Here is a 12,663-nt window from a genome sequence, read left to right as displayed (position 1 = left end):
GTTTCCTTACTTATCACTAAACCTGGACTGAATTTTAAATTGACTAAATCTGAAGGTCATCAGAAGTTGTGTCCTGTAAATAGTTCCAGTATTGTATCAAGACAGTTTTGATGAAAAGGATTTTCTAAAGGTTGAAAGCACCAGACACTCTTTGTATATATAGAAACATTAACTGCATTTATTGTGTTTGTTTGCAAAATAAGCCTTTATCGGAAAAGCTAGTGTTTTATGAAATGTAATGCATGCTAAATTATTGCAGTTTAAATTGCCTGAGGCCTGAACTTCTGATCTTCAGAGTTTTCTGCATATTTTTTTGTCCCTTGTTAAACAAATTTAACCTTGTACAGCTGCTGTTATTGAATATTACTTAAACTTGCATTAAATGATTACCTTAAGGGTAACCTACAGTACTGTGCACAATAATCTTGAGACTGCCAACAGAAAAAGAGTTGAAAAAATTGGAAGGCCATTGCAAATTATCCCCTAAATTTCAAAAGCGTATACTTTTTAGACATAGTTGGCTATTAAAAAGCAGGATTATTATAGGGAGAAATAATCAACCCTAAAACTTTTGTATACATTACAGTGCTGGAAGTTTGAAGGTGAGAACTGTTGTGTTGCATTTTGCAAGCTTTGTAGTACAACATGGGCCTTCAAAGTGTACATCACCAAAAGAACACTTTGCTCTGCTGACTAACAACAGGTAAAACTATTTAGACAGCAAAATTGTTTCTAATGACAACATAAAAAGGTTTACATCACTCAGTAGCTAAAAATATATTTTTATGGCAAGTGTAGAAACAAATCACTTATCAAAATTAAAAGTTTAGGGGGCAAAAAGACAAACAGCTTTCCTTTGGACAAGAAGGTGAAAGCCCTGCATGCAGTTTGAGGTGTGATGGCTCAATGAATGGATAATAAGGCTGCAGAGGCAGTTTGGACAGACGGTCAGTGATCTTCCCGAAGGGAGAATAGACGTTATTTTACAGCAGATTGCCTACACTGCCCACACGAGCTAATTATACAGACTGTTCATGCGAGTCATGTATGGCAAAATTGTTTAATTACAAAGTCCCTGTTCATGCGATGGTGTGCTTTGTGAAAAACTGATGGAGATATTGGTTTTGCATGTAAAACTCATCCCTTTTGTGACTTTCATTAACACATGGTACATTATCTATATTTCTCATTAAGATCTTTTCCTTATATGCATATTCATTTAATTCACTACGCCTTGTGGAATGTTTAAAATTTGGACTTGTCTTCAAGATAAAAGTATGAGTAATCTCTTGTGGTGAAAATAATCTCAGTAGCTCCCCTGGAGAATTAGATTTTTGTCCAAAAGCGAGAAAGAGCTTCTGTATGTGCTGTATCAGATGTGGAGGTGAAAAGGGTCATGTCATAAGATGAGTCATGACATAAAGTTGTCCCAGTGGACTGTTTGTGTTAGGAAAAAATGGGAAGTATGTCTGTGACAGGACCCGGCCTAGCTCTCAGAACAAGGTCAGTAGTTCCTTTGAGCACCGCCATAGATACTTTGACGCTCTGCTCAACACCGCATACGAGACTGGCAGGCACGATGAGGGCAAATCAACAATCTCAACACACATATATAAGCACAGACAGATCTCCTGGTTCAAGTATGCTGAAGTGCAAGTGGCTCTCAAACTTGAGGGAAGCAATTTTAAAGTCCTCACTTCCTTTTTGAAGTTTTTATCATTAGGGTCACAGTGCACTGAAGTAGGGCCACCTTGGATAGAAATCTTAGACAAGCACTCCTCCTCCATGGAAAAAAAAAGAAATCAGGCCAGCTGACACAACAGTCAACACAGCAGGGGGGTGCTTGAAGTGAGGGTTCATGTCCTTGCTTTTGCAGTAGTGACTCCTCAAAGAAGTTTCATTTGTTTTGTTCTGCCTTAACTAGAAAAGTAGAAGGTGACTGTGTGCTTTAGAGGGCAGACAATGGTCTACAATCCCCTCATCATGCCATGAGTGTGGTTCAGTTATTATCATCATAGCACTTAAAAATGAAAAATAATTACAACCTGACTAAAATATCGGTGTTAAGTAGGGTGTTTGGGGCCAAATTGGTGCACTGGTTGGTGGACCACATTTGCATGTGTGGTTGTACACAGTATGATTATAATCTCTGTCTCTAACAGACTCCTAGGAAATGATTAATTCAAAATTCAAACAAGAAATATCACATTGCTTTTTTTAGAAAGCTATTTTCACCCAGTTTGTTCTTATAAAAGCCTGGTTTGCTTGGTTTAGTGGAAATTGATGCTTGAGGTCGAAACAACAGACTTGCTGGAAGTTCCTTTATGAGTCTGCAAGATTAGAACAGGGATCACCACTCTTATATACTATAATAGATATCAGCAATAAGCTGTATTTGAAAAAGAGTCACCGCACTCCCAGCCACAGGCTATGAGCATGTGGCCATGGTCATTAGTGAGCTTCACTGTGAGTGAGTAAGACACAGTTTGCCAAAGTAAACTCGGGGGGAACAACTAGAAAAACATTTGTAACATCAAACCTAATCAGACACTTAAATCACTGTCACCCAGCTGAACATGGTCATTATAAAGAAGGTAATAAAGGCAAAGTGTACAAAGCTATCCAGAGGTCATAGCCATCCACAAGCCGGCAGCCTTGATATGAGCATTGAAAGGATCAAAGCAGCTATGGGGAAAATCATGGAGTTGAATGGAAAAGACATAAGGTTATTCTGTTATCAGGTAAAGTTATAAGCATGCTTTAAAATGCTGCAAGTACCTGACATTTGTTTTACCCTTGTGTTGCCCTTGGGTCATTTTTGTCCTCTAAAGAAATCTTTTGCTATCAAAAATGTGTTCTTTATTCATCAAATGGTCTGAAAATAACATAAGTTATTCATTACTATGCTATGCATGATTGGAATAAGTGTTGCAAAGGCCCATATTTTCACGCCATACTGCTTTCAAACATCTTTGATCTTGGATCACTGATGTGTGGGGTCAAGCAATGACCATAACAACCACAACAACAACAGCAGGCAGCACAATGAGGAGGCAGGTGCTCTATATTCAATTCAATTTTATTTATACAGCGCCAAATCACAACAACAGTTGCATCAAGGTGCTTCATAATGTAAGGTAGACCCTACAATAATACATACACAAAAAGTATGCTCACAAATCTCCCTTGCACTGGAGGCTTGTGAGCATACTTTTTTTTTTACCATGTTGTGCAAAGCAATGACCAGTAGAACAATGCATATATTGTCATCTAGTATAATCAGAAAGAAGAATCAATGTTCAGGAAGATCCAGGGTTAGAAGATATAGAAAATATTGTCAATATTTAGATCACATGCTACCCTTTCTCTGAAAAAGCACATCACCCACCTGCAGAAGTGGAAGAAGGCTATGAAGTGAAGGAAAGTGATGAAGAATCTGAACAATGTTCAAGTAGGTTCTCAGGCATCCAGGACATGGTAGTCTGAGGAGCTTGGAAAGAAAGTGACTGGGCTTCTTGAAGTTTCTTGAATTTTCAGAATGTGAAACTGAAATAGAAGATGTGTCAGAGGACTGCACATCTTCCATTTCAATTATGATGAACACAAAGAATCAAGCAAGAAAGAGGAGTCAGCTGAGACAGAGGAATATTTGCAGTAATGTGAGGAAACATTGATCTGTTCTTCTATCCTTCCCAGTGACAGACGATGCATGACTCTCTCATGTGCCACAGAGAAAGACAATCTATCACGGTCCAAGCACATATGCCAGGTCCCATACTCCTTCAGTGGCTTTTCTACTCGAGCACTGAAAGCATTATACACCATGCATTCTGCTTGTATTCTGCTTTTTAACGTTCAAATGCCAATGGATGCATCAGAGACCAAGTTGGGGTTCAGTAAGTTGCCCAAGGACACCTTGGTAAGAACTCCAGACTAGAGCACACAGAGATTGAACCAACAACCATCCAATTAGTAGATGACCTGCTCTACAGCCAACGCAATGACAAACAAGGAGGGGCAACAAGAGAGGAAGAATAATGGATCGAATGCAGCTGTAGGCATATGTGGGTGTGTTGATTCTTACTGCCGTGCATCCAGTAAAGTTGCTACGGCCAGTTTATGACATCCTGAGTCTGGTAGAGAAGTTTTCATGCTGACACAAGATTAATCACAGAATCGCAAAAAGGATATAATTTCTTGATAAAGACACAATAGATGATCGTCGTTCATGACACAAGCGTGCTCCCATTTGAGGAGTTTGGAACAAGTGGGTGTTTCTCCTGCTGTTGATGTAAGATCCAGGTACTGATGTGACTGTGTGTGAGCGCCTAGTCCCCTTCAGGGGATTCTGTCCATTCCAACAGAACATCCCAACCGGGGAACTATGAGATAAAAACATGAGCAGTATGTGATGCCAGGTCCAGCTGTACATGGAACATGCTAGTGTATGATGGCAAACCATCTGGCCTGCAGTCAGGACACGCGAGTTGTCCCTAACATTGCAGAAGGTTTCCAAAAGAAAACAATCACCTGTAACAACTTGTTTACTGTTAAAGCAACCAACTCTGGTTGTGAAATGATAATCACAATAACTGATGATTTAATTTTTTTTTTTTACCCCAAGACAAAGGACAAGTTCATTTAAATTAGGTTTTATCAGACTTAAATTTAAAATGGAATAAAGAAATAGTGTCAAACTGTTTGAATTAAGTTTTAATTAAAAGTGGGGGAAAAATCCACTTCATATTAATTAAGTGTCAATCAAACCAGATGGGGACATTTTTGACCCCTGAGGGGCTTAAAAAAAACCCCTTTCTTACTAAAGTTCAAAATACAGCACTCTGTAGTTAGACAAAAAGTCAAAATTATCTAAACAATTAAATATTTTATTGTCTCGTTTTATTTTCGCTCAAAAACTGAGTGCACTTTATGTAAACAAGGCCTGGTGGCCCTAAAATGTATAATGTAGGGTAAATTTTGTGTTAATGTGTTGGTCTTAAGTAAAACTAAGATGTAACACTGAATTGATTGACAATTTATACTTTAAAAAAACAGTCAAATGAAGTGGGAACATTTTTGACCCCTGAGGACCACAGGTGTATGGAAATCGGGAGGACATTATGAAGGAGTCTGCTGGACCCACTTTTGTAAGGTATCCTGTAACTTTGTGCACTTGGGGAATTGCAAAGTTTAGTAATTGTTTTTTTATTATGAAAATACAATTTTTACATTACATCTGTATATGCGGGTAGTTCTTGAAACTGGCAAAAATGCCAGAATTTACAAAGTTTATCTGTTGCTGCTTATTTCAATTCCATGTTATGGGAATAAGATTATGCCTGGAAAATGAAAGATTCACAAGGCTGCCAATATAATATTTACGTTTTCTCTTTTAGCGTTATCGCCACATACTGGTTGAACTCAACGCCATTTGTTCAGGTAGACCGCAGGCGCAACTTCTACACATCGAATGAGCAAATATCACACAAGGTTTACTATTTAAGACACTTTAGCTTGTACCTGCACATCTTTAACCCGGTATCTGACTTGACTGTCTTTCTACATACACACAAAAAAGGGTGAACACTATCCCGTCAAGTATAAATTACTGCAGATAGTTTTTCTTAAATCCAGTTTATTTTATGGAAAAATCCAGTAAAAAAAATAATATTGATCTAAAAACTAATTTATTGTTTCTAGTTCTTCAGTATTTTTTCCATTAAGCACAATTCTGTCAGTGATCACTTAAACATACAGACAATGTGACAATGATATTCCAATAATATATTCAAACGCAAATCTGGATGTTTTTGTATTATACTTTTTATTTTTTTCATATGAAACAAATCAGTTCTTCCATTGTGTTTTAAGTGTGAAATGTCTGTCATGAATTCTCACAGTACATTCAGTTAATGATGTGAAAGAAAACATCTTTGAACTTGGCACTTAGAAAACAACCACAAAGAATTGTCACCTTTATTCATTTAGAACAAAATTTACAAAGCCATTCAGTCATTTTTTAATACTTTTTTGTTTTTTAAACTCAACTGTTGAGAATATTCAAAATACACTTTTTAATGTTGCTTCTCTCGCTTTGTACTTACAAATATGTACATTAAAGTCTTTGTGTCTTTTCGTGTGTTGTCTCATTGGTAGTAAAAATCCTTTTTTTAGCATTTTATTTATAGCTCGTCACACGGCCGGCACTCTGTTTAGCTCTTCGCTATTCTGTTTGAGCTCGAGTGTCTGTGAATGTTCGGCTTGCTTAAATGGATGTCCCGTGGCTGGCCTCACTGGCTTCTGGGATGGGTCCTCCTGGCACTGGTTGGTAGGACATTGGCATGGGTGTCTTGACTGGGCTCTGCCGGAAGAGCCCTCCGTTGGGTGCCCTGTGTTTGCAGCGAATAGAGGGCATGGTGGCACTGCTCAGAGGCAGGGGCAAGGTCCTGCCAGCGGACGCGCCCAGTGTCCTTCCTGCCCCATGACCCTCCTGGAGGAAGGTGGTCACAGAGAGTGGCGGTGGTCCGCGATGGGATGGGTAATCCCGAACAGACAAAGCCTCCAGAGACTGGCTGGGTTGCATGCTGCCAATGTCCAGGGCAGAGATCTCTATAGACTGACCTGGCAGCTGCTTGTGGGCTAAGTCCTCGTCCAGGAGGCTGTTCAAACGTTGGTGGACCTGTTCCAGGTTCACTTCTTTGTCCTAAAAATAGATTGAAAGGAAGGCAGAGCCAAAGAGCGTGCATAGAATAAAAGAAGGCAGTAGAAAAGACAGTGGAGAGAGGTTTTAATGGAATGGAGAGCATGAATGTAATCAAAGAGGAGTGTGATAAAAAAAACAAGTGAAAATGAATGTCAAGTGAAAAGGGGTTAAAAGATTAAAAGAAGAAATGAGAAGAGAATAGAGAGTGAAAGAAGACAGAGAAAGACAGGTTATAATAGTCCTTTCATCATAAGCTTTATAGTTAGTAATCTTCAATCTTCAAAAAAATCAGCTGTTAACAAGACAGGCTCTAATGGATGCACAGACTATGTGAGACACTAAAGTGTAAATGGAGACGAATTAGGTAATGTCAGTTAATTGAAGTAAGCCACATTACTTTGAAGAATCTTTTCAAATATTCCTTTTTTTTAGAGGGGGAACATACATATGGGACTGGGGAGAGAGAAGCCAAATAAGCACATAACTGTTTATCAGACACACATTTTCTAAAAAAGGTTTTCATGCTTGCTTTTGAATGTTATTCTATAATCATGCACCCATTTAAGTTGAGGCAGACTGATGACAGACAAAACTAGACAGGCAAATAGCAGGAGAGACCATGGGGGTGATATGACGGATGAAGCAACTACAATCTACCCCTGTCGGGCCCCATGCCCCGCCCTTTCGCCCTGTCACAGCCAATGACCATCCAGTACAGTGTGTCAGGCCTCTCCTGACCTGTGTCAAGAGTCACGGCCTCCTCCCAGTCTGTCTCTCTGTCAGTCCAAATGTCCCGCCTCCCTTCTGGTAAGGAGCTTGTTATGTCATTATATGTCAATGATCCAGAAACCCTTTGCAGAGCGTAATCCTTAGTCACCTGCTGGAGACCATAGACAACGATACATAACCAAAATGATCCCCGTGAATCCGGACATTGACATATAATTGTAATAAATTACTACTTGGCTAATAAAAGGAATAGTTTGACAATTTGTGGAAATACTCTTATTGATATATTTTCTGAAAGTTAGATGAGACAGGTGTCAGTGTTGGTAATTAGAAACATAAACAGGTCTACCTGCAGGAGAAATGCATAAATTGTGTTTTTATAATTGATCTTGTTTTTAATTTTGTATCGTAAGGCAACACTGTAATAACAATTTTATGATAATAATAATTATTATCATTTTTAGTATTATTTTTATGGCAATCAAACTACAATTTTAGAAAAATACAAAGTGGTTAAACATATAATTCTGGCTTAAATGAGCGCAGCTGCTGTAAGCAGCAGGGTGTGTTTGTGTGTGCGATAGCAGAGCTGTATGGATATTTGTGTGCTCAAAACATTTTTGTCAGACTGGAAAAATGTGACATAGATGCCGACTGTGTAAATTAATAAACTTATCAGGCTCACACCTCTATTATTAAGACAAGGGTTGAGAAAAGCCTGACAAACATATAACTACAACTGCATATTCTATTATTTCAGGGTTTTTTTTTTTATGTGAATAAAACGGTAAGTAAAGTATTATTTGAAGCTACAGCCCCCCTGTCATTAAAGGGTCTAAGAGCAAGTAAAAAAAATTATATAACAAAAAACAGCTCAAAAGCGTAAGTGTTGCTATGCAAGTTTTATATAAAACCAGAAATTACTAAACTTGGGTTTTTTTTACTGCCTGCACACTGAGGTCCAACTTTCCCAGGAATGGACACACTATTTTTTAGAGAAGTGATTGATGAGTAGGTGGTGAACTTATTATGAATATAACCTGTTATTCAGCAGGTTAGGTGTGCTACGTAAGTTGCCAAGTAAGAAGTAAATGGCCTTTATAACAATAAAAACCCAGGTTAAAACCTCTGTTATGTTGCTAAACCTCTAAACTTGCTTTGTAGTACAGACCAGATTCTTTTTAATATAGATGCCATATCCAAGATGATGTTAAAGAATATAATTTGGCATCGTGTGACTGAAATAAACAAGACTTATTTGATCTATTTGGTCAGTAATTTAGTATTGAAAACTGCATGGCTAGAAGATTTTTTGAATTTCATGTATTAATTCAGTATTTAATTGTTATTAGACTTTTGCCTTAGCGGTGACGCTTTTTCTTAAAACAACTACATCCCATTCTCCATTGTTCACCTCGATGTTAACTATGCTTCCCTACATGAAGAAACTGGTGTGCGGCAGTATGCAGAGTGCATGTAGTGAGCACGATCCTGTGGCTTTAGACTGACCCTGATTCACTGACATATGCACAGTACCTGGTGCAAATGTTTGATGAATCCAAATGTGATTTTGCACATATGAGCAGAAATGAGAGTAAGCCAAGACTCGCTGTTTTTTCTGTAGCTAACCTGTGTTCTAAAAGAAAGGAATTTTTCATTTTTAAAGGAAAATTGTTGTGCCATCACGTTTCTGTAATTATTGACAACTAAGCAATTAAGTGTATTTCCATAATGTCAAACTAATTGGCCGGTGTGTTCAGGCTTGCAGCAGAGTTTTGCTTTAAATGGCTGTCATAATGCCCACATATTGTATTCTAATGCTGTCATGGGGCCACAGAGCACTGCTTAAAACAATTTAGAATATAAAGTAATAGTCCACCCAAGTCTTTTGAATTTTAATCACTCCCTGTAGGCATGAAAGGCAATTAAAGTTTGTGCAGTGGTCAGCTTGATTTCATGACTGCTGAGCGGATTTTTTTAACCACATCTCAAAGTAAACATATTTGTTTTAGTAGTTTAATCTAACAAATACCAGAAAGTTTAAGTGAATTATACAACTTGACATAATGTTAAATCTTGGAAAGACTTTAAAACTCGAAAGACAATCCAATTATGTTCTAAAAACGGCAAAACTAATATTTGTGAAGAGCAAACACAAAAATCCTCACTGTGTTTGGTTTGGATCAACTACTTCACCATTTGGGTACTTATTAGTTACTTTTTTGTTCTGCCATGAAAACCTGCCATCATTGAATCCATGTGAAACCAAGAAAAACTACATGCTTTTCGCAGTCTAGAAGGGAGCTGTGAGACATGCTGTCACTTATCTTAAGAAGCAGTTTGGGTCCTATAGATAAGATTTTGTTCTTTGCGTCCTGCTGTTCATTACTGCTGTAGCCAATCCTGTGTTCATGATATCATACTCTACTGTCATAAAATGCTAGCTCATTTTATGGCCTTTTTTTTGGTTTGTTTGTTTGTTTTCCTGGACTGTACCAGTTGTGAGAGTACATTTTACTTTTTATTATTGTCAACAGTTCTTGTTTCTTTAATTTGTCTTCCTGTTTGTTTCAGTTTAAACTGTGTTACAGAATAGTAAATTTATTAAAATAATTTGTCTGCACCTTTCCCACCTCACTGTTACCTGCATACATGTAACAGATTTTGAATGAGTTGTAAACTGTTGCATTTGCATGCGCAATTGGAGTAGGAAATACAAGCCTCTAGAAATCTCCTTGAACTGCTACAATTCTTTATTTACTGCTCCCTATACATCGGATATGCTGCCCAGCATCTTTATGTGCTTCTTTCTTTCTGCCTTAAATTTCCACACAGTCACATTTCAAGACTACAGAGCGTGTGTGTTTTACAGTCAAAAGATTTTGGGTGGAAACATCTTTCCAACATATCAACAGCAATAAAGCACACAACCATGATTAGAGTTAGCACATCTTGTCTTTTTAAATAATGGCAGCGATGTTTGTGTAATGAATCTCACATGACAGCAATATGTGGTTATTAAGAGAGCAGCTACTGCTGTACACACAAAGACTGTGAAATAGAAATCATCAGCAGTAACTCAAACTCTCATATGCACCAAAAAGCAGCTTGGATGGAGTTTGATTTACTGTGTGTTTTCCAGGGCAGGACTGGGTCTTAAATGGGTATTCTCATCCAGTATTGTTGGACTGTCAAGTCAAACAGGCAGGTCAAGGCTCAGATTCTTTACTATCTGCATTTGCTCACACTTTAGTTTAGGGATCCATGTCAAGCCTTAGTTGTCTGGACGCCTCATGCAGAGGGGCTGCCCAGTCGACAGCAGCAAGATAAAGTCTGAGCTCTAAAGCATTAAGACTTGAATGGATTAGCTAAAGAGAGCTATTGTACAACTGAAGCACTTATCGACTCAGAAGTACAATTTCAGTATGTGGTATTAAATTTGGATGTTATCTTTTCACTGCGGGTCTCTCATGTGAGCACCAGTGACGGATTTTTAATTTTTTTTGGCAATTAAGGATTCTTTGTGTCAGCATGAGAGAGAAGCCTCAGAGAAGTCCCTTACAAAGCACCCCAACCTCTCTCCCAACATGAGAAGGAATGAGTAGATTGATCACATGATGTCTGGACTATCATCAGGGGCACACCTATTATAACTGGGTGTACTGCAGCTCTACTAAATCGGGGCTGGTGTCAGCGCCTGCTGGATCCATAAAGTAGAGTGTGGCAGTGGCATCTCTGGGCAGGACCGGGGGGCCCGGGGGTCTGGGTCTCGACCGGGGCCTTGGTGGGGCAGGGGGACCCGTGGTGGCCACCATGGCCAGGTTCTGGGTTAGAAGGCCCGGGCCTGGGCCCTGGCCCGACGAGTTGTCAGTGGTCACCTCTTTGGGCTGCTCTCGTCGGCAGTGGTTGCTGTTCCACCACGTCTCCAGTGCAGCTACTAGGAGGGCCAGTAGCAACCCTGCGGCAAGGATGCAGAAGACGCCGGCAAAGCTGTGGAGACGCAGCGCCCGTCCCTCTGGCTGGGCTTCTGTGTGGCTCTGCAGGTCACAACGACCTTTCTTTGGCCACCACTTCTGCTTCAAGATGTCAAGATCCCCCTTTTCTTGAAGCTCCAAAATCCTGCTCAGAGAAAAGACTAAGTAGTTCTTTCAACACAGTAGGTGGAAATCTTCATGTAATAACCACAAGACAAATCCTTTGCTAACACTGATTCTGATTAAGTCCTAGGTAACAGAATGATAAAGGCAGAAGAGCAGAGAATTTTCACCACAATATTATCATGTAACAATAATTGTGTAGCTCACGAAATGAGAGTAAATAACATAAAACATAAAACAAAACATGGTTAATGTATTGCATGTATTAGCATTTCATTGTAACCTCATTAAAATCATTAAAATCCCATAGAGGGTAAAGCTATTAAACACTGCAGTTCTTAGTTTACAGAGCGCAAGATGTGACACTGATTGTAATCAAGAATCAAAAGTTCGGTTCTATAAAAATGAACCAAAGAAAATCAGAGCTTAGGAGTAATCAGTATCATATCAAACCGTATAAGCACAGAAACAAAGATGATCAAATACGAGAGTTGGCCCATTAGTTAGTGCACAAATTACAGGGTAAGGAATAGATGTATGCTGGGGAGAATGATGATGGCTGATCACAAACACAGGCGAAGCAGTTAGGGTGTCCCACTGGAACAGTTAACTTTTTGCACAGTCATTGCTCAAACTGTTCAACAGTGACTGACATTTATGCATTTTGCAGAAGCCTACACATTCATTCATTGCAAAAAGGCATAAGCAGATATACTGCCAGAGTTATTTATATACTTTTATACTCATGAAGTGTCTCAGCCTCACCCTATGTTCAAATATTCCCATCTTTCACTGAAGCAGTGTTTGTGGCAGATTAATCAGTCTTTCTTTTTGAGTTGGTGCTTGTCGAGAGTTCATGTTTTCACATCTAATTAAATATTAATTTTCATTGACAAACAGAGAGTGCCATGGAAGTCGGGAGCGTTTTTATTCCTGGGGAGAAAGTTTCCTGCCCTGCTTTCAAATTTTAAGACGTGAAATTACTTGTCTGTCCTTGAGCCAAATGCAACAGACAAATAGTAAAAATATGCTTCAGATAGAGGCCAACAGTATAGAGACCAACTTTGCAATTCAACCTTGCTCTGCTACACTTGCCATAGTTGTCCACGTAAGAAATATGCACAATTAGTTTGA

The 12,663-nt window shown here is 38.8% G+C and overlaps 1 protein-coding gene across 3 annotated transcripts in view; it reads right to left on the bottom strand.

Moving 5' to 3' along the window:
• Positions 1 to 6,265: 6,265 nt before the first annotated feature.
• Positions 6,266 to 12,663, bottom strand: part of grid1a (glutamate receptor, ionotropic, delta 1a) — a 305,904-nt gene continuing 299,506 nt past the window's right edge. For 2 of the 3 annotated variants that reach the window (XM_085369740.1, XM_085369742.1), the window contains exons 15-16: positions 11,311 to 11,551; positions 6,266 to 6,703 (exon numbers count right to left, since the gene is read on the bottom strand). In XM_085369740.1, coding sequence (XP_085225866.1) covers positions 6,266 to 6,703; positions 11,311 to 11,551 — 679 coding nt within the window. Of the gene's footprint in view, positions 6,704 to 7,441; positions 7,584 to 11,310; positions 11,552 to 12,663 lie in introns of all 3 variants that reach the window. The other variant, XM_085369739.1, reaches the window with a different exon arrangement.

Source organism: Diplotaxodon limnothrissa, linkage group LG13, assembly GCF_057381915.1.
Source record: "Diplotaxodon limnothrissa isolate DT_005_m linkage group LG13, D_limnothrissa_male_GT1.1, whole genome shotgun sequence".
NCBI lineage: Eukaryota > Metazoa > Chordata > Actinopteri > Cichliformes > Cichlidae > Diplotaxodon > Diplotaxodon limnothrissa.
The sequence above is the reverse complement of the archived record's forward strand: the minus strand, read 5'-3'. Positions and strand labels throughout refer to the sequence as shown.